At 41.1% G+C, this 20858-nt stretch overlaps 1 protein-coding gene across 1 annotated transcript in view; it reads left to right on the top strand.

Annotated features, from left to right (window-relative positions):
* EHBP1 (EH domain binding protein 1) overlaps positions 1 to 20858 on the top strand; it is a 362056-nt gene that overhangs the window by 267553 nt on the left and 73645 nt on the right. The window contains 3 exon segments of the mRNA XM_018555921.1: positions 7787 to 7900; positions 9458 to 9561; positions 15135 to 15258. Coding sequence (XP_018411423.1) covers positions 7787 to 7900; positions 9458 to 9561; positions 15135 to 15258 — 342 coding nt within the window.

Below are 20858 nucleotides of genomic sequence, written 5' to 3'. Positions count from 1 at the left end.
CTTACACACTACCGGAAATCCTGTGAAAAAGCTAAAATACTACGATATAATTTAATTTCTATTTTTTACTTTTTGACCAGAGTGTTTCCTTAAAAATCAAACCAGGCAGAGTTATTGAAAAAGCAGCCACTTGAACATCTGGCCAGTTGCTTTGGTTTTTTTTACATAACTGCTCTTTGCTTTTTTTAAAACAATTAAATGAGTATGCCATATATTTGTTTCTGGTTCTTACTTGTCCATATTGTTCCATAAATGGTGCAAACAGGCAGTTTCATATTAGTATAGAGCAAAAACATGGGCCACTATTTTCCATCAGGCACATTTTGGAGTCGCTGGGGTATTGTCTTAGCTAGTTATTCCAATATAGAGATTGTGCTCCGCAGAATTGTAGCTTCCTAGAATTCAATTTTGCATTTTCTAATCTGTTAATGCATTTTTTTATTTTATTTCATATTTGCGTTACAGGCTTACACAAAAACAAGCCAAATAAACCAGTTTTAGAATAATAACATTTTCGAACTTGAGTGTTATACCTGCTCCCCATCTCAACCCCTAATCAAAAATAGAGGGCAGATTTTTAATGGGGATCAGTTTTTAAAAATTACCAATTGAAAAAGAGCAACAAAAAATAAATCATATAATGTTTCCTACATCATAGCATTTTCTGCCATGAGTATTTTTAATTATATTTAAATATTTTAAATGCTCTAATTAAATGTAGGAACAGATATAATATAATTCGACTTGCCTTATTGGCAGAGAAAGACCAGTTAATATGTACTCCACATCTGACCTAAAAAATTGTTTTACAGCTTTACTATGTTCTAATTTTTAAAATTCTACCAAGTGTGCCCATCTGTTAAATGCCTCAGTGCCTCATAACTAATAATTTTTTTGTTATTTAAATAGTACTTTTCTAGGGAGGGTGGGGGGGGGGCAGGCTGTTGGTTAACTTAGCCTGGCCTTTATGCATTGCTACTCACCAGAGGCAAAATTGTCTTATATTTAGATAAGTTACACTTGTTCTATTTGTGGGAAGGATCACTCTATTTAAATAAGTTGATGAAGGGTGCAATATGAACAATGCTTAGACAGCATGAGTGACAAATGACATTTTTTATTATTGTTTCTTCCTTGCAGAATGTGATTAAAATACTGCTAGCACGCATAGCATGCTGCTATGATATCAAAGTGCTAATTTCTGGTCTATATTTACACAATGTTGTACAATTGCAACCTTCTTGTTTCATTTCAATAAGGTCTGAAGAAAAATATATGAATATAGCATGAACAAAGAAAGTTAAGGCCCATCCACTCACACTTCCCGTCATCTATGGGTTTTCACATCTGTACATTTGGTATCCTAGTTCCCTTAAGATATTTACTACATAAAAAAGGTTTGTTGGAGGTGTTACTAGCTGTTTCAGTGGGTACTCAGTGGGGTTCGAAAGCATCCTTACAGACATGGGTACCAGGTTAAAGCCTTCTGTACATTTAAAGCTTTACTCTGGCCTGTATTACTATGTACTTTTTGGAAAGGTTTTTTCTTGCCTTAAAGGGTTAGTTTACCTGTTTAATAAAATGTGCAGGATCTGACAAAGGCAGATCGTTAGTATGGGGCCTACCAGATCAAGGGCAGGCCTGTGCTGATTTCTCTCAGCAGTAGTTTTTCAGCCAGGGCGTGGGTAAACCACAATGGGCTAACATGTAATGCAATGTATACACAATGTTTAAAATTAGGAATGCACCGATACCATTTTTTAAACACCAAGTACTTTCCCTCAGGTACTTGCCGATACCAATTACCGGTACTTTTTCTTAAAACAATACATTTGATTTTAGGGCAATTTTTTTATAATTATGAAGAATTGTAACTCAATCCATGATTATTCAGCAATGGAGAATGGAAACCAGCAACCGGCTCACCTGGGCTGTGTGCAGTTTCACCAGGGCTGCATGGGGCGTCTTACCAGGGCTGCATTTGGGTCTCATCAAGGCTGCATGCAGATCTCAGCAGGTCTGCATTTGGGTCTCACCAAGGCTGCGTTTGGGTCTCACCAGACCTGCACTGCCAACAATAGCTGTCACGTGGTCCCCAAGATGAGCGGGACTTCAGACAGCCGAAGTCATTTAAAAATGTAAAGCGCCCACTTCGGCGCTATGTATCAAGTATTTGAAAATGCCCTGTATCTGCACCGATACTAGTATCGGTGCATCCCTATTTTAAATGTACAGGACACCCTTGACTGCAGAGGTCATTGATTTAAAGCTATTTGAAATTATTATTTAAGATTTAAATTATTTTAAAGCATATAGCTATTCTTTTAAGTAGAACCATGGCTGGAGTTTACACATTCAAATACTCATATATTACCAATAATCAGTATATAAGCATTAAATCAAGGCCTTAATGACCTCTGTAGCAGCAGGCACTGTGGAGCAATTCATTCTCAAGTTCACAAGAGATGCACTGAAGTTATTCAAGTTAGTTTACAGAATATGCTGTCCGCACACATTCTGCTTCAGAATATCATCTTTATTGTTATTCCTACAGCATGACATATAAATGCAGGGTTTCAGAATTTTACAGGGCCACTTTGTCAGGCAAAGTGGGCCCTGCGGGGTTCCAAACCTTGCATTTATATGTCATGCTGAAGGAATACTAATAAATATGATATTCTGAAGCAGAATGTTGTGTGGACAACATATCCTGTACTCTGTGGTGCCATCCACCAGTTGACCCAACACCTTTTGAATTCTTGGGTTCATCAGTACTGTGTGCAAAGGTGCTATCACTAAGTTATTCAAGTCAGGTCTCACCGCTCTGTTCTACCCTCTTCCTATGCACCTGCTCTGTCCTTACATTATGGATTGGAAGGATAGCAGGCTGCCAAATCACTGCTGGGAGGGAGGAGCAGGGTGAACTAAGTTTCTGAAATGGAAGTGAAAGTGTTTTTGCTGTAAACTTAGAGACAAATTGCTCTAGGGTAGCTGCAGTTACAGAGGTCAGTAGGGCTTGTCTAAAAGCTCATTTAAATCATGTTTATAATATTGTGAATAGTAAGGTAAATATTTAAATGTTTCTAGCCTAGCCACAGTTTTACTTTAAACCACAGCTATGTGCACCTTTAAAAAATAGGATTTGCTTACTTTGTTGCAGTTTCCTGCATGCAAATCTTATTTGTAGCCTAAACGCATCAAAAACACACTACAAAATGTATTCTAGATTTTCTTATTCTCCCGTTGTTTTTTTATCCAGTCTAAGTATAGAGGAATTGAATTAAAAAAATGTTCTGTTTTTTAGTGAGTACTTCAGACTAGTTCTACGTCCACTGCAATAGAGGGGTGGGAGGCGGTAGGAAAGCAGAACCTGTCAGTAATATGAAGGCTTTAAGGCACTCTGAGTTGTGTATAACTTTTCACCCACCTGCGGGTTGTTAGGGGACCCCATCGCTGACTGAAAGGATTTCCTTCCCCTGGATAGAGGAGCCCTTTGAAGTCTCGGTAACAATGACTTTCATTGCTTCCTTACTCTGTCGGTTCCAATAAACTGGTGATGAAAGTGTGTGTATGTCTAGCACCAGCAGACTTTCAGCTTGGCTCAGAACAAAAGAGGTTTTGGGTCAAACATGTTCTATTTTTTATAATTTTTTTGTTATTTTCAGGAGCACATGTGCGTGTATGTTTATGTATGTGTGTATGCAGCGCAGCCTACATATTTGTTTCCCAGCTGCGTTTGTTCTAATGTAAAATTAAGCCAGTTCAGGATTAATAAAATGAATTGAAAAGGCTAACTGAATTAGTGAGCTTAGCAGAATACATTTGTAAAGTGGCAGAAGTCTTTCCCATACAAAGAATTCTTAAAATGGGATTTAGTGGCTAATCGGACTTGATAGCAGTTGATTTTAAGGTTTTTTAAATTTATTTATTTTTATTTACCAAGACAAGCTAATTGTATTACTCAAATTTGCGATATAGGGACATATAAGATTACATATTAATATCTGAATTTCCCCAAAACTATATTGCAATATTTTTTTGGGGGGATGGTATGGTGATGGTTTAGTATCTTTGCATTTTGGTTTAGTATTCAGTTTGTAAATATTACAAAGATTTCGCTGATTGTTTTAGGTTGTGCTCACACTGTGCTGGATAAGAAGAGCATGTACAGCAATGTTTATAGTTTTTATATGTTTATAGTGCTTATAGTTTTTTTCCCAAGGTGCTGAAATGCCCTAACCGCTGACATGGGAACTGAGCTATTAGACAAGGGTTCTGGACCTCCTGCCAAGCGCCCCCTGTTGGCTACAGTATGAATGAGTCTTTACTGAAACAATGCTTTCTCTGTGCTGCTATTGCTTGCAAAATGGGTTCCCAATTTGAAAGATTTATACTATTTATCATAGAAAAAAAAAAGATGTCTTTGGGCTTCAGTCACAAAATCTAGGCCTGAGAGAAGCTTCTAGAGATAATGCTATCGGTCTGATGCAGACAGAAAAGAGCATTTTCTTATTCTCCCTCGGTGATCACTCACTAGGCTGTTAAGACATTGAAACTTTCTGACATCTACCTTTGTGAGAGCCTGCAGCAGAGGGCTGATTTGTGCAAGACAACATGTGATTACACAGCTAAAAAAAACTACTGCACAGACGCCAGGATTTAGAAAATTGAGCCCTTTCTGAAAAAGCATCATAGGTCTTTGGGAGTTGTCCTTTGGGAATTGTCAGGGGGCTATCTAAGCTCCAAGTCTATCCTTCTGTCCTGAAAGGGAACTTTACCTGGTGGCCACTACCTTTTATTGCTTTGGCTGTCATCCATTGCTGCAGGCTGCCATTTCCCTACTCTAGTTTAGTTCCCTAGTCTAGTTTAGTTCCCTACTTTATTGCTAGTTTTAGGGTAGTGGAGACCCCTACATGTGTAGTGCATTATCTGTCCTGGAAACATCACCACTTTTTTGAGAGATGGGGCATGGTTGCCACCAGTGCCAACGTGAGCTGTAAAATGTAGATTGGTGTCACAAAGATGTTCTGAAGTGCAGAATGACAGAAGGGTCTGTCGCACTTAACCCTTTCACAGACTGACCTGCTAAGAATGTCATGATCATAAAGGAAACCAGTAGTGGGACAAATGAGACTAGAGTAGGTCTTAAACAGGACCCTTTCAAAAAGCAGTAAAACCTGAATGGAACAAGTACAGTATCCACCCACTTCCTCCTACTGCAAAGCATTATATTAATTATTAAAGCAAAATTGGGTTTAATATTGCATTCAAAACAGACTAAAACCATAATAGTAATGAAACTAGTGCAATGTTTGCCTTTCCCTATCCTGGACCTTTTGCAGACGATTTTCTGTGTCAAAACGACAGGTGCACTTTAAGCAGCATTGATGACCATGTGTTTAAGTAGTGAAGCATCACAAACGTTTTAATTACTCTTCCACTTTTCATAGGAATATTGAATGCTACAGCCAAGGAGTACCTTGATGCTCTCAGGGGAGTGGTTTGGACTTGGCTTTGCTTTGTGCATCAGCATTTATAATAGAATTCAGTTTTGTATGTTGATAAACGCAGCCCTGTGTATTGTAGGGAAGAATAAACTGTTACCCTCCCCAGAGGCTCAAGCATCCCCAGCCTCCTCCAGGCTGGAGAATAAGCTGGGCTCATTATTGATTGTCTCAATGCAGAGGAAGGGCAAAGTCTTGGTAGCTTTTGATAACCAGTTTCAGCATTCAGCAGGCCTAGTTATTAGTCATGCATCTTAGCCTTCCCCTATTTACGTTCAAAACACTTAATAAAAATAATAAAAGATTAGGTGTAAAATGAAATATTTGTTTGGTACACAGAACCTTGGTATCTGCAGCTCCCACACACTGCTGCGGTTTAGCCTTCTGGGATCTTTCATGTTGATAGACCCATTTGAATTTGCTACCAGTATTAGCATTGGAAGCCCTGGAAAAAAAAAAACAATTGTCGCAGTAAAGGGCTTACCTACAAATCTTGCTTCGGAAAGGTATTGCTGATGAAATGCAGTTCAGTGGGGTTGTATTCTAATCCTACCTTTTCAGACTTCATACAGCATTAGTGCTTTATCTGAATGGGCATAAAATTAGAAACTAGTTCTTCTTGTTGTACAAGTCAGTGGGACTATATAGCGATAGAATCCCTCCCTGGTAAGGTTGCAGGGAAGGAGGGAGAGATTAGCTGGGACAAGCTTTGCAATTGATATCAATCGTCTGATGAATACACTTTACTTCATAAAAATGTTCTGCTGAAAGTTTAGCAGATGGAGGCAACCCTTCACTTTCTTTGCAAGTTTATTTTTTAAGTGTACAATTTGTTACTATATATTAATATAGTTATGAGCTTTTTAGGGGAAAATTATTTAAAATTCAGGCAGTGGGTAAAATCAGTCTGTGGTATGTTAATGGTTTCCAGGAAACGTTACTTCTATTTATTGAATTTTCTTTAGGTTTCGATAGGATGTGAAAAGGTTAGACCCCTTCTCAGGCTTTTATTGCTGTCTGTCTCTCCTACTGGGGAGACTCCTCCATTTGTGCTATTGACCACTCTCACTAAGATGGAGAATGAGGGGAAATACAATATTTTAGAGTTGTCATCAAGAGATGAGGACAAATATTCAATAGGATACTGTTCTTGTGATAACTAGAGGTTGAAAGGTCAATTCCCTTAATCTTGGCAAAATTGTCTCCCATGGACTGGAAGTAAGGGGTAGTCTCCCCAACTAGAGCTAGACGGCAAAAAGTAACCTGACAGGGATTTTAGGCTTTCCCTACTATATTTTTATGCACTTATCTTGTCTCTGCAATCCGAAGTTTCACTCGTGAGGCTAGTTTGCAGTGGTATCGGCAGTTTCGCAACCGGGGTTCTGCTCTCGGCCCCCGTGTATAAGACGCCCCCTCTATTTTTAGGTAAACATTTTTATGAAAAAGTAGAGTCTTATACACGGAAAAATACGGTATATTCAAGTGCTACATTATTTAATTTATGTTTACAATAAATGTAGCAGCTACTATTTTCCTTTTTAGGCCATCTGATCAGGAAAGGATCTGTTCACGGATCCCCTCCTGATCGGAGCAGTACGGATAGTTTGTTACCGTATCATCCTTGTCTGTCCATTTTGTTTCCTCCATCTTGCGATGGACAAAAAAGCTTAAATGACCAGACCCCATGTCGGTCTATGGGGAATCAGGTGTAAATGGGATTACCCCTGATCAAGCATGGTCAGGTTCGTTGAAACGGAACACTGTTATGTTTGTTTTTCTGGACCTGGCTGGAATCAGGGATAGCCGGTGTAAACGGACGTTCATCTGTTTAGACACGGCTGCCCATAGACTAGCATTGGGCATCCGGTCCGCTTGAAAAGCTGACAGGCTGAGGATGTACAAAACTAGCTACTACAACATAATTATAAACATTTCTAGTGTGACCATGCAAATGTATGTTGTCAGAATCATTTTTAACTCATTACCTCCAAGGTTGTGAGCCCTTTTAGGCATGCAAGCTTGTTAATAAGCATGCAGACTTACCATGCACAATTAGCAGTGTATTGTGCTCCTTAGAAACCTTCTATAATGACATCATCATTCTACCAGTTACTAGTTTTCCATGATCATGTGAGAATATTTTTACGTGAACCACTGGACTGACAAATGAAATTGAGTTAGAAGTTGTGCTGTTTCCCATGGATACCAACCAACCAATACCATTCTGTTTTCATATGAACAAATTAACTTTAGTCTGAGCATCATCTCCTTTTTTGCTCCAGTTGTCTGACTACGCAAACCTTCAGATCGTTTCAAAAATCCTGTTGTAATCAACAAAGACTTAACTGTAAGGAAAATTGAGCTGGAATCTTACAGTCATTGTGGGCAGGTGCCAAGTCCTGCTGGAAAATGAAGTCAGCATCCCCATAGAGCGCGTCTGCGGAAGAAAGCATGAAGTGCTCCAAAATCTCCTGGTAGACGGCTAAGTTGCATTAGTGAAATAAATGAACTTTTGCACGATATTCTAATTTTTCGAGTTTCACCTGTATATACACACACACACACTCTCATACACTATGATGTATAGATGCTACCTTAATGCGTTTGCAGTAAAACAGGGAGATCGTTGGGTCAAAGCTATGCACCTGTCCACGTTTTCAGAAGGCAGAATGCTCTTGTAGGCAGTGGGGGAGGACAGCATCATGCCAGTACAGAAAATTCAAATAGCACAGCTTCTTTGTGCATGTTTCAATCCTTTTCCATGTCAATGTCGAAGGGATGGAGGTCCAAAGCTGCTACCTTGTTTATGGCCCCATTCTGCCTTAAATAATAAGTAAAAGAATCAGCACACAACAGATTATATCAAAATCATGTCACATAAATAGTATACAATAATCTGTTATACAAGGCAGTACAAAAAAAGAACATTTTGTGGTTAATATCCCTTGATCAAGTCAAGTTCCAACCTAAACATGACTAGATAAAAGGGTATTCACCCTGGAACGTTGTCAGTTGTGCCCCCACCTCCCTACTTCCAGGTGTCCACTGTTTAAACACCTCCTTTCTATTGTGATTTGGTATTGTATATTTTACCCATGTACTCTCTCCACTTTGTTATATGTATGTGTTTAGCTACTAAGCTGCCCTGCTCCTTTATATAGCTCAGGACCATTGTTGAGAATGACCTGTGTTCATGTACTGCTCTGTACTATCCATCACAAGCACTGCCACATCTGACTCACCTATTGCACTTAGAAAGGGGAATCAGCTGGGCATACACCTTACAATCTGCTTGTTCAATCTCCTTTAAACCTAGAAACTGTCATTTAGTGGATGGGCCTACCTGACTACATACAAATTAAATAGATTTTTACGTTGGTCTTTATATTGCATAGTTTTGGTCAATCTAAAGGAGATTGCACAGTCAGATTGTGGCATGTATGGAGCTTTAGATCTACCAACAGCAATGTAGATTGAGCACTTGTCTGTAGACAAGGCTGTAAACTGAATACATTTTTTTTTAACAAGCCCTTGCTACATAGTCCTTGTTAAATCTTGAAATTGTACACATTTTACAGTCAGATTGTCTTTTGTCACCAGCTTAATAGAAGTCTGTAACCTGTCAAGTAGTTTTCTTCCATCTTTTATGCCCTATGGTTTTAATGTAATCTTTCCTACCTTGCGTTGGGTCTAAATTGTTCAAACTGCAACAAAGGGAATTTAGGCATTTTGCCCATAATCACGTTTTGAGTTGTTTTGGTTTTTATTTTTATCTTATTTTTTTTTCTCCTCGAGCCTGTTGCTTTGAGTTACTGTACTCTGCTTCTCATCATTACTTTATATTGCAGAAGCCCATCAGACTCATAGCTTTGCGTTTTAGGTTTTGTCTATCACCCCTGTTCTCAACCCAGAATATAACAGACTTTCTCTCTTTTTGTTTATTTATTTTTAAGAGATGAAAAGACAGAGATCAATGCAAGAAGACACAAAAAGAGGGAATGAAGGAGCAGTGATAACTGAGACCCAGAAGAAGCCCTCAGAAGATGAAGTGCTAAATGTATTTTACTCCCTCCTCCTTCTGTCCTGTTTAATGATTGCTGATAATTCTCAAATGCATGGGAAAATTGTGCTTTCAATTTTTTAAAATGAGATGTTATAATTTTTTTTATTCCTCTCTGGAGATCTTAATCTCTGGTGCATTCAACTCTCTGTAAGAGGGGCACACTTGCTGAATTAGTCTGCACCAAGGTGATAATAGTGAGATAAAAGAAAAATGAATTTCCCCCATTCACAACCCCTTGCCTTTATTTTTAGGTGTTGCCTTTGAGGGCACCTCCCTCCCATAGATGCCAGTATTGATTTTAATTATTACAATATGAGATACTGCAGTGCTGCAGTTAGAGGGACATGTCACAGGAGACCTGCTCGAATGTTCCAGCCAACCCATTTTGTTGGCTTGGGTTAATGGGTGTTCAACCTTTCCATTATCCAGATCAGCCGTGAATTACCAGCTGAATGATGTTTGCATTAATATAATATATATGGTAATTTCTTCACTTAATTAACAGGGAGGTTCAGCTCAGTAGGAGTATGGGCTGATCATGTGTAAAATTGATTTGTGAGGGAAATATTTAATAGACCGCGGGGAGAAAGCAGCGTTTGATGGACAGCTCTGTGGGAACGGATGGAGGGAAAACACACTGGAACTTGTGTATTTCCCAGCATGCACAGCCCAAGTTTGACCGTGGCAATTCACTGCTGGTTAATTTGACAAATTAACTTTCTTGTCTTTATATATTAAGAGATTTGTTCCGACATTGCACTGTCACTTTATTCACAGACAGAAACACTTACATTCACATTCATTCACTCTTTGGATTTATATATATATATATATATATAGAGAGAGAGAGAGAGAGAGAGAGAGAGAGAGACCCTTGTTAAGTGGGGGGATTTAAAGCCCTAGAACAGTGATGGCGAACCTTGGCACTCCAGCTGTTTTGGAACTACAAGTCCCATGAGGCATTGCAAGGCTCTGACAGCCACATACATAACTCCCAGAGGCAGATGCATGTTGGGATATGTAGTTTTTGCACAGCTGGAGTGCCAAGGTTCGCCACCACTGCCCTAGAACATGGGGGGCGAAAAAGTGCTGTAAACTGCCAATAAATTGATGAAGCAAAATACAGCTTAACTTTGTAATATACCCATGAAAACAGAAATAGATCCAACGTGCTCTTTTGATTATGGCAACTATTAAAATGTAGCACTTTGCATAAAAAGCATTAGCTATATTAATGTGCTGTTTATTTCATATATGCTATATCCCAATTTTTTCTTAATACCTCTTTAGATTGCAAATATAAAACATTAATTGAAACCAAAAATTATAATAACTAAAATGTTGAACTGATGATTTATTATCTGTGTGTTATATTCGGGTCCGGAAACTGGAAAAGTTTAGGAAAATCAGGATTCATCTCATGAAGAATGTTTATTAAATAACTTCGCTAGAGATATTTACATAGATACAGTATATATTTAATGGCACATGTTCTTTGCTGGCATGATGTGTCCTGTATTGTAGTTCCATTATTGCCATGAAGGGAAACAACAATTGGACCTCTAAAAACCTCTTCTAATTGCTATATGGCCCTTTGATTAGTGGCACTGGCAATTTTAACCTTGTACAGCTTTGTAAATATTTTCAATCAAAACTACAAAGAAGTCTTGACTTTAAGCAAATATATGTGACTTTGCGGCAGCATGATAGAATACCTTTGAGATTACATAATTATATGATCTTTTCTAGTCATCTGATACATGGGGCAGAATTTGCAATACATTTCCTATACATTATATTTGCTTAATTTGTGCTGCAGTCTAATTAGTAAATTAATAAATAACAAAATTGGGTTTATTTGCCAAAGCATCATAGGCTGTTGCAAGGACATTTTCCCTTTGTGAATGAAGTAAAGCGATGCTGACTTTAATCAACCAATCATGTGCAGGCAAAATGTTTTGTTTTTTATTATTATTTTCATTGGACATGATTGGGTGACTTTTTTATTATTACCTTGCATGTGGATATTTGCGAAGTTAAATTAGAACAAAACATTTACCAAGCTAAGGGAAAATTCACTTTGCAAAGTAAACATGCTCTATTGATTTAGTATATCAGCCCCAATTTATTTTATAACACTCATAAAGTTTATAACTTTATCTGAGAATTGTGGGCCACTGATACTTTCGCAACAGTTCTATGCTGTAACCCATATCCAATCCAGACTACAATGGGAGTTCATTGGTTGCTGAGAGTTTTTGCATTTCCCACTTTATTCTGTCTAAAACTGATCACATGCATTTACACCTGATGGTACAATTGCTATCTCTCCACAGTCTACTTTAGTTTTACCAACAACTATGTATTTCAAGGGTCTACCTTAACAATGAATTACATCCTGTCAGGTAGTCCTTGTCACTGCACAGTTGTTGGAAAAGCTATAAGAGATTGTAATGTGTGTGGCCAGGCTTACTGAATAAGCTCAGTTTGCTTTGGACTATACTACTTTTACTGTTTCTGAAAATGAATGTGTCATGGCTTCTTATATATTGGAGAGAATGTTATACATGGGACAGATGCATTGCTGTTGAAGTACAATTTGCTGCATGTCTTTACACAGTGACAGTTAGAGGACTATATGCTGCCTTTGTTAATGTTAGTTACGCTCAAGCACAAAAGTGGCTACCATTTGTTTGAGCCAGGTGGTTACAAAAGGTTCTCATGTTAGTGAACCAGCAAACAACAAGCTGTGACCATTTTGCTTTCTCTATCAGGCATGTGTCCCAGCCAACTATTGTCCCTTCTTTATCAGATTTCCTAATAGGCCTGTCCCAACAATTCAGATTGGTAATGTTAAACATGACAGAACAGTCAGCAGTGCTTTGTGAAACCGCTGTCTTAGTGATGGATAACACCGGTGTTTAGCACTTCTGTTCTAGCCAGCTGTGTGCGTAAACAAGATTATATTCTACAGTGCGTAGTCCTCATGTGCCTCCTCTCCTTACATGAAATATACAGTAGCAGCCTCGCTGCACTTTGCTGGTGTGCAATAAATTGAAGGAGATTTTGACTATGTCACATAGTGTATAATTTTCAGCTTTAAGGTCTCATTCAGTGCAGAGGTATTGTCATGCATTTTGTTGTATTTTAAAAGCTGGCAACATGTATGGACATGACAGGGTCCATTGTTTACAGTTGGTCCCATCAAAGTTTTGTTGAGGTGCATAATAAATGAAATTGCTGCATTGAATTGGCTTCTTTACAAAGTCAGCGCAATGCATCTGAAATCTGATTTTTTTCAAGTGTTAGTTTAAGGATCAGTCCTCCCAAAACTAATTTTCAACTTCTTATTTATGTTGAAGAGTTAATTAGTGTAACATTTTCCTACACCTCTCAGCGACTGGTAGGATCTCAGGACTTGAGTTCCCTGAGCTGCCACTTTGTGGACGTTACATGTAGTCCCATTTTTTTAGGATTTTCTTTTTTTGTTAAATTTTTTATTAGAGAGAAAACAAAAAGAGCAGTTAAAGCACCCCAGCTTTCGAAGGAGGAGTGAAACTCCAGTGTGATCTGGAACTATAATGTCAAAAACTCCTTTCTTGAGTCCCCAGAATAATATATAGGGCTAGCTTATCCTTCAATCCACAGGACTGCACCTATTCCTAAGTTATCACCTGAGTGCACTGGCCCTTTAAGGTGGCCATAGGCATAGATGAATTTTCTTTCTGACCTACTTTATTGGTAACATGCTTGCCCCTCATTCCACAGTACTGGTTTATTCCTGGGGAAAACAGTAGTGATTGGCAAACATTCATTTACAAATACTAACCAGGGTGTCTATGGCTGGTGCACATAATATGAATATCTTTATGATTGGGTAATGCTCCCATCTGTGGGTACATTTAAACATGCTGGCAGATCACATTTTAAAGTAGATATATTTGATTTCTGGATTGGAACCCAGAACACTCATAGGCATGCATTGCTTTATGTGCCGCCTGCCTGATAGCTTGGAAAGAGAAGCAAAATGGCCATAAATTTCACAAACTTCGATTACCATATTGTAGGGAACACTAGACTTAAACGGCTGTAAACCAGCATGTGTGTAAGCAACCCTGCTGAATACCTGCCGAAATACTAAGAAAATTCACCACCTCTGCCTATATGTGATCATCTAAGGTAGGGATGTTCAGATAGCAAGTACCATACTCGTTATAAGTACAGATACTTTTCCAGCTCCGAGACTAGAAAAAAAAATCAAAAGTTAGGACGCAGCTGTCATTTTTAAGGGACATACGGGGCTCCTGGGATTTGTGCATCCCTGTTTTAATGTATGAATTTTTTTTTTATAAATATATATTAGGGATGCACCGATACCATTTTTTCAAGTACAAGTACTGATTCTTGCGCAAGTACTCACAGATACTGAGTACTGATACATTTTTGTTTGTCATGTGACAGTTTTTCTGAAACAATACAGACTAATGATTTCAGGACAGTGGTGGAGCGCCAGAGCAAGGTACCAGCTGCAACCCTGGTAGTTTTTGTGAAGATGCCAAGTATCGGCACTAGTATCTGAACTGGTATCTGAACATCCCTAATCTAAGGTTATATTGTTACCTCCCTTATTGAATTTTTTCATGGTAGTATTTATGACTTAATGTAGCTTTTTTTTCCCATAGTAGTAACTGTGGCTTGCATTAGCTTTTTTTCAACAGATAACACTACTGCTTAGCTCTCATTTAAACAAAATGTGTCAGAAGGGGGAATTTTGCTGGGTGTAAAAAAAACAGTGTTATGGTGAACGTTATGGTCTTCAATTGTTGGATGTCTAAGAACTCTTTACTAGATAAGGCTGTTTGTTTTTCTTTGAACACTTTTAAAATTATTCCCAAAACACCCTTTTGACATTTTTAGACTTAAGTGGCTTTTGTTCATGTAGAAGCCACATTAACCAAGTTCTACGTTTTTTGGTTATTAGCTGTTTTGTAGGAAATTTGGGTCCAAACTGAATTTTCATATCGTGGAAAGAAACAGTAAAATGTATTGAACATCATTTGCCTAGACAAGCAGATATGGGCATTGTACAATTCGATTTTTTTTTTAATCTAGTCTGCTTGTTAACAAAGCTGAAATTCGCTTGCAACGTATAGGGAAATCACTAACCGATTTGGTCTAAACAACATTATCTGAAAGCAATTGGTCTTCACGTGGAAACTTTAAAAATTGCAAGTTCATGACATAATTGTTTTTCTTAATCCTTTAGACAGACAGAGAAAGACAGAAGCCAAATATATATCATTTTATCAGGTATAACCAGCTCAGAACTCAGTTTCCTTAGATAAGATAAGTGTAGAAATATCAGGTGAAGAGCCAGCCCTCCAGTATTTGATAGAATATCACTATATATTTTTGTACTCTTTGGGCACTTGAGAGTGGTGTGTTCTGGGCTTTGTTGGCCGTGTAAGTGCTTTTCTAAATGATCGCAAGAAAGAAAAAGTCAACTTACAAGTGATGTCTCCCCTTTTATTTGTTCTTTCTCTCCTTCTCTTTTTCTCCTAATACAGAAAGGGTTCAAAGACACCAGTCAGTATGTAGTTGGAGAATTGGCAGCCCTAGAGAACGAGCAGAATCAAATTGACACCCGTGCCGCGCTGGTGGAGAACCGCCTCCGCTATCTCATGGACACAGGTACGGTGCCCAATTACACTGTAAACCGTTTTGGCAAATTGAGCGTTCACAAACTCTTATAGAGTTTTGGAAGTGTGAATCTTTGAAGCCTGAATGTTCAGCAGAACTGCCTTGAAAATGAAAAGGCTGCGATTTGCTGCCACCTCTCTGGGCCCTGGTGATAAGAGTGCCTTCATGGGAAGTGATAACTCGCCCTGATATCGTGTGAGCCAGCACTATTGAACAGTGTGCTCAACCATGCAGAGCCTGAATACATATCTGTGCCTCATTGATATGCCCCTGCTTAGAAAAAAAAATAGTAAGATCTTCAGTGTTCTACAGATTCAATAGGCAGAGTGTGTTGTGTGTGTGTGTGTGTGTCTGAAGAGAAGGAAGCTAGCCAGCTATATTCCTCATGAAACACGCTGTACATAGACTAGCATCTCACTGAAAGCTGTCACTGCTATCTGATTGTGGAGAGGAAATAGATTTACAGCATTGTAAGGGCGGTATACATTTACTTAGAATATATATTCATGTGGCGGGGGCACAAATTGCTCATCTGTGTCTCCTAAAAATGGAAACATAATGCAAAAAATGGTTTTGGATTATAGTGACAAAATCATTTTTGTGTTTATCAAGAACATTGTCACAACTTTATAGTAATGAATGTCTGTGCCTTGTATAAACCATGTTTAAATGTGTGCACTATAGAATTAATGATTTACTTATTATTTGAATTTATTTTATTTGTACAAGTCCATGTTGTTTCCCCTTTTCATTCTCATTTTAAGCTTGTGCTATGTATTTTAAATATATCTTTAAAAAAAAGAAAAGGCAAATACCTAACGTTTTAAGAGGAAATGGATCCATAAACCCAGAGAAAGCTTAACATTATCATTGGGGTGCTGAGAATACAGTGTTATATATATTGTGTTATATATGGATTCCTGTGTAGCATGCAAGCCTCCAGACATTTTTAGGAACATTTTATTATATTAACCATATATAAATGACTGACCCTCTGTGTATAAGCTTACGTATTTTTAAAAAATAAACTTGCAGATATCAAGAAGCAATTCCAAACAGCAAGTAAAAATCAATCAGTAGTAAACGAAAGCTTTTCAACAAGCACTGCAGCTTTTCCTTAATTACAAAATGTACTCTGTTTATATTATTCTGAGGTCTCTGTAATCCTCTGCAGCAAGAATTCAGGGGGCACCTTACAGGTTCAGTAGGAGTGTGTTTGCTGAAGCTTGCGCTTTATCTTTATATTCTTGTATAACCAATCACATTCAGACTTTTTTTTTTTTTTAAATCAAGAATCAGCTTTATTATACACAGAAAGGTACAATAACATAAGGAGACAGTGTCTCAACAATATAACAACTTCCGCGATACACATTCGGGGTAGGGGAGTACAGTCATCTCATTACATGTATTGAGAGCATGAGAGGGCTAGCCAGCCCAACATAACAAGCGTTGTGTGGCCTTGAGGACCTTACGCATCACATTTGAAAAGTAAGTGGAAAACAACAGACCGCATGTTCAATACAATCGGACATCAGGTAATAAAACAACAGTGTGGTATAGGTCTAACACGGTCACAGGTACTGGGGCAGTCGGCCTTGGTAAGCAAACTCAGATAGGCTGACAGTTTCTATCACTCCAAAACACATATGTCAATGGTTTGCTTATATATGACATTAACGGGGATGGGCTAAGGCGGGGAGTGTGGGTCAGGGTATTGAAGAAGGGTATATAGGGTAAGATAAGGGGGAGAGAGCCAGAAGGAGGGGAACTGGGGGGGGGGAAGGAGCAACAAGGTTATGGGTCTAGAGAGTAGCGTTCCATTTCATTCCCCGCTCGGACCTAGGAGGGTGTCGTGGACATGGCCTGGCGGTAGGCATCTGCGTCCTGGAAAGAGGCCCAGGGTCTCCAAGTATCCCGAAAGGATTCCTCAGTGTTCAGGAGCGTAGAGGTCAGGTTCTCCATCACATATATCTCATTGACCTTGACAAACCACAGACTGAGGGGGGGACAAGTAGGCTGTTTCCACAGTAGTGGGATACATAGTCAGGCGGCATTCAGGAGGTGTCGAGATAATGATTTTTTGTATTTCCCCATGGACATGTCATTCAGGTGTAGCAGACATGCTGCGGGGTTGTCCGTCAGGTCCACCATCACCAGGTCCCTCATGGTGGCAATCACCCCTCGCCAAAATGGGAGTAAAAGAGGGCAGGACCAGAATGTGTGTATTAACGTGCCCGGGGCACTCTGACACCTCCAGCATGTAGGTGGAACCTGAGGGTACATCATATGGAGAGCTGTTGGGACTCGGTACCATCTAGATACTATTTTGTAACCTAGCTCCTGGGTCTTGGATGCAATAGTGGAGTGATGTGCTAGATGTAGGATACGGTCCTTTTGAGCCGGTGTAAAGGAGGTGTGTAAGTCGCTTTCCCACTTGGCCAGGAATGTTGGGTAGGACTCTCCTGGTAGTATTGTCCCTCGGCTCCCGTCCCGGGACGAAACCAGCTTGATCCAGGTGCACCAGACCAGGAATATGTGGGAGCAATCTATTAGCTAAAATTTTGGCGAAAATCTTCAAGTCTAGGTTGAGGAGAGCTATGGGGCGATAGCTGCTGCATTGGGAGGGGTCTTTGCCTGGTTTGGGTATGACCGCTATGTGGGCTCGGAGGGAGTCACTAGGGAGGGAGGAGCCCGATAGGAGGGAGTTATATGCATCCAAAAAGTGAGGGGAAACGATATTGGAGAAGGTTTTATAATAGGGCAGAGTATAACCGTCAGGGCCAGGAGCCTTGCCCGATTTAGCCTGCTTGAGTGCTAGATCATATTCCCCTTGGGAGATCGGAGTTTCTAGTTGGTCACGCACCTCAGGAGATAGAGTGGGCATCCCTGATTCACTGAGAGAACGCGTCATGGTTGCACTGTCGGGGGGGGTGGGGGATGTACCAGGACTGGTTTTAAGGTTGTACAGCGAGCTATAGTAAGTCTGGAATTCCCTGGCCATAGCATTTGACGAGGTCAATTTCGTGCCAGTGTTGGACATGATGTGGGGAATGAGTGTCATCTGACGGGAGCCCCGCAGAGCCGCGGCCAAGCATCTACCTGGTTTGTTAGACAGTTCGTACAGGGTGCGGCGGCCCTTCAAGAGTCCTTGCCTCACATTAGAGAGAAGGAGGTCATTTAGTTCCGTTCTGAGGGAAACCAACTCCTGGAGATGGGTGGCCGCTAAGGACTTCTTATGTACACGTTCGAGGGTGTGGAGTCTGGTGAATAACTGGGCTACTCTCACCCCTCTCTCCCGTTTCTTGCGGGCACCATGTCTGATCAAGACTCCCCTGACGACGCATTTATGGGCTTCCCATACGATCGTGGGTTCTAGGGACGGGTAGCTATTTTCAGCGAAATAGGAGAGGATTGCGGATTCTAGTTCGGAGCGGATTTCCGGGTCCTGCAGTAACGACTCGTTTAGACGCCACGAGGGGGATCTGGGGACATGGGGGAGGAGTTCCAAAGCCATGTGGACTGGAGCATGATCAGAGAGTAGGATGTCCCCAATGGACGTATCTACAACTAAAGAGAGGTCTTTGTGGCGGAGGAAGAAGTAATCTAATCGCGAGTAGGTATTGTGCACGGAGGAGTAGAACGTATAGTCTTTTGTTTGTGGGTGCATGATGCGCCACACATCAGTCAGTTGAAGGAGATGTAATTCAGATTTGAGTTTACGAAGGCGAGAGTAGGGGAGGTGGGAAGCTGTGCGTGATACGTCCATGAGGGGGTCAAGCGCAAAGTTGAAGTCACCTCCAACCAACAGTATACCCTCCTCGAACTCAAGGATAAGTGGCATTACGCGGTTTAGGAAAGCGACTTGGTCTGAGTTGGGGAGGTATAGGTTCACCAAGGTGACCATGGTGTCCCCGAGCAGGCCTTTGACAAGCAAGTATCTACCCTCCGGGTCACTTCTAAGGTCTCTAAAAGTCCAAGCCACTGATCTTGAGAGCAGGATACTCACCCCTTTGGACCTGGCGATGGGGGACGGACAGTGGTAGGAAGTCGGGAAATCCCTATTCTGGAGTTTCGGCACCTTGTCAAATTTAAAATGGGTCTCCTGAAGAAAGGCCACTTGTGTGCCCGCCCTCTTCAGGTCTACCAGGAGTCTGGACCACTTCTCAGGGGCGCCCAGGCCTTTGACATTAAATGTGGTGAGACGCAGCGGGGCCATCTCCGTTAAGGCAGTAGGGGCCCAATTCAAGGGGCAAGCGGGGAGCGAAGAATGTATCGCTCAAGGCCCAGAAGGGAAGGGGGAGAGATCAGGGAGGAAGAGGGGAGGGGGCAAGGGTAGAGAGGTGGGAGTTAACGATAAAACATATCAAAACAAAACAGAACAGAAAGCCCAAGGAGCAGCGGGCAGTCATGTGGTGTAATTAAAGACCATGGGTCAGGGCAACCAGGTAAATCCCAAACTTCCCCCATCCCCCATGGGTCCTCCATCCCCCGGGCAGGGAGGGGCGGGAGACCCAAGGGTCAGCTACCCCCCGCCTCCCCGGCCGAAGGCAACCAAGGCAGGTAAGTTACACTAATGCGTGTGCAAACGTATACCAAGGGGAGCAGGGGCAAGTATACAGAGTTAAAGGAGCATGAGGGACACAGGAGACCAGGGTCAGGCCCCCAACATTCTTATCAAACTTAATATTCTTAACAGTCACCCCACCCTCCCGCACAAGAGATATCAAACAGCACGACCTGTAATAGAGAGAGGTTAGGTATCAACTAAAAAAGAGGGGGCAGTAGTAAACCTGGACGGTCGTGGCAGAGGGTGAGTTCCGGGGGGGGGAGCTAAATGGCAACATCGAAGGATACGGTAGGCAGTTCAAGGCTCATGACCCCCCCGGGAGCTGTGCTGGTGGTTCCCTTCGCGAGGAGCGGTTCCGACTTCTGGCTCGTCGTGGGATGCGTGGAGGGAGGGAGGACATCTCCGCGGGATCATCCGGGAATTCCAGCCAGTTAGGGACGTCCACAGAGTCCACATCCAAGAAGCGGAACAGGTCCGGAAGCTGGTCAGGTGATTGCAGATGAAAGGTAGACTCATCTCGCCGCACGATTAGGTGGAACGGGTGGCCCCAGCGGTAGGTAGCAGATGTGGAACGGATGAGATCCAACACAGGACGAACCATACGCCGCATACGCAAAGTATGGCGGGAAAGGTCAGGGAAGATGCGGATGGTCGCTCCATCAAAGTCGGAGGGGCCTTGTCGCCAAGCTTGCCTGATGATCTCCTCCTTCACAGCAAAAAAATGCACCCGACATAAGACATCTCTGAGTACAGAAGGCGTAGGAGGGTGCGCACTGTTGACCCTGTGGACCCGGTCAAGTTCCAAGGCTGCGTCAGGGGCCTTACCCAGCAGGGCGTTAAGAATGGCAACCACATTGTCTCTCAGGTGGATGCCTGACGTGGCCTCTGTGATTCCTCGCAGGCGTTTGTTATTCCTGCGGTTCCGGTTCTCTGAGTCGTCTAGGCGGAGGTGCATGGACATCAGGCGAGTGGTGGTCATTTGTGCGTCCGCTTCCAGGGCCTCTACGCGGGCCGACAGAGA

This window comes from Nanorana parkeri, unplaced genomic scaffold (assembly GCF_000935625.1).
Source record: "Nanorana parkeri isolate BGI_ZX_2015 unplaced genomic scaffold, ASM93562v1 scaffold11, whole genome shotgun sequence".
Taxonomy (NCBI): domain Eukaryota; kingdom Metazoa; phylum Chordata; class Amphibia; order Anura; family Dicroglossidae; genus Nanorana; species Nanorana parkeri.
The sequence above is the reverse complement of the archived record's forward strand: the minus strand, read 5'-3'. Positions and strand labels throughout refer to the sequence as shown.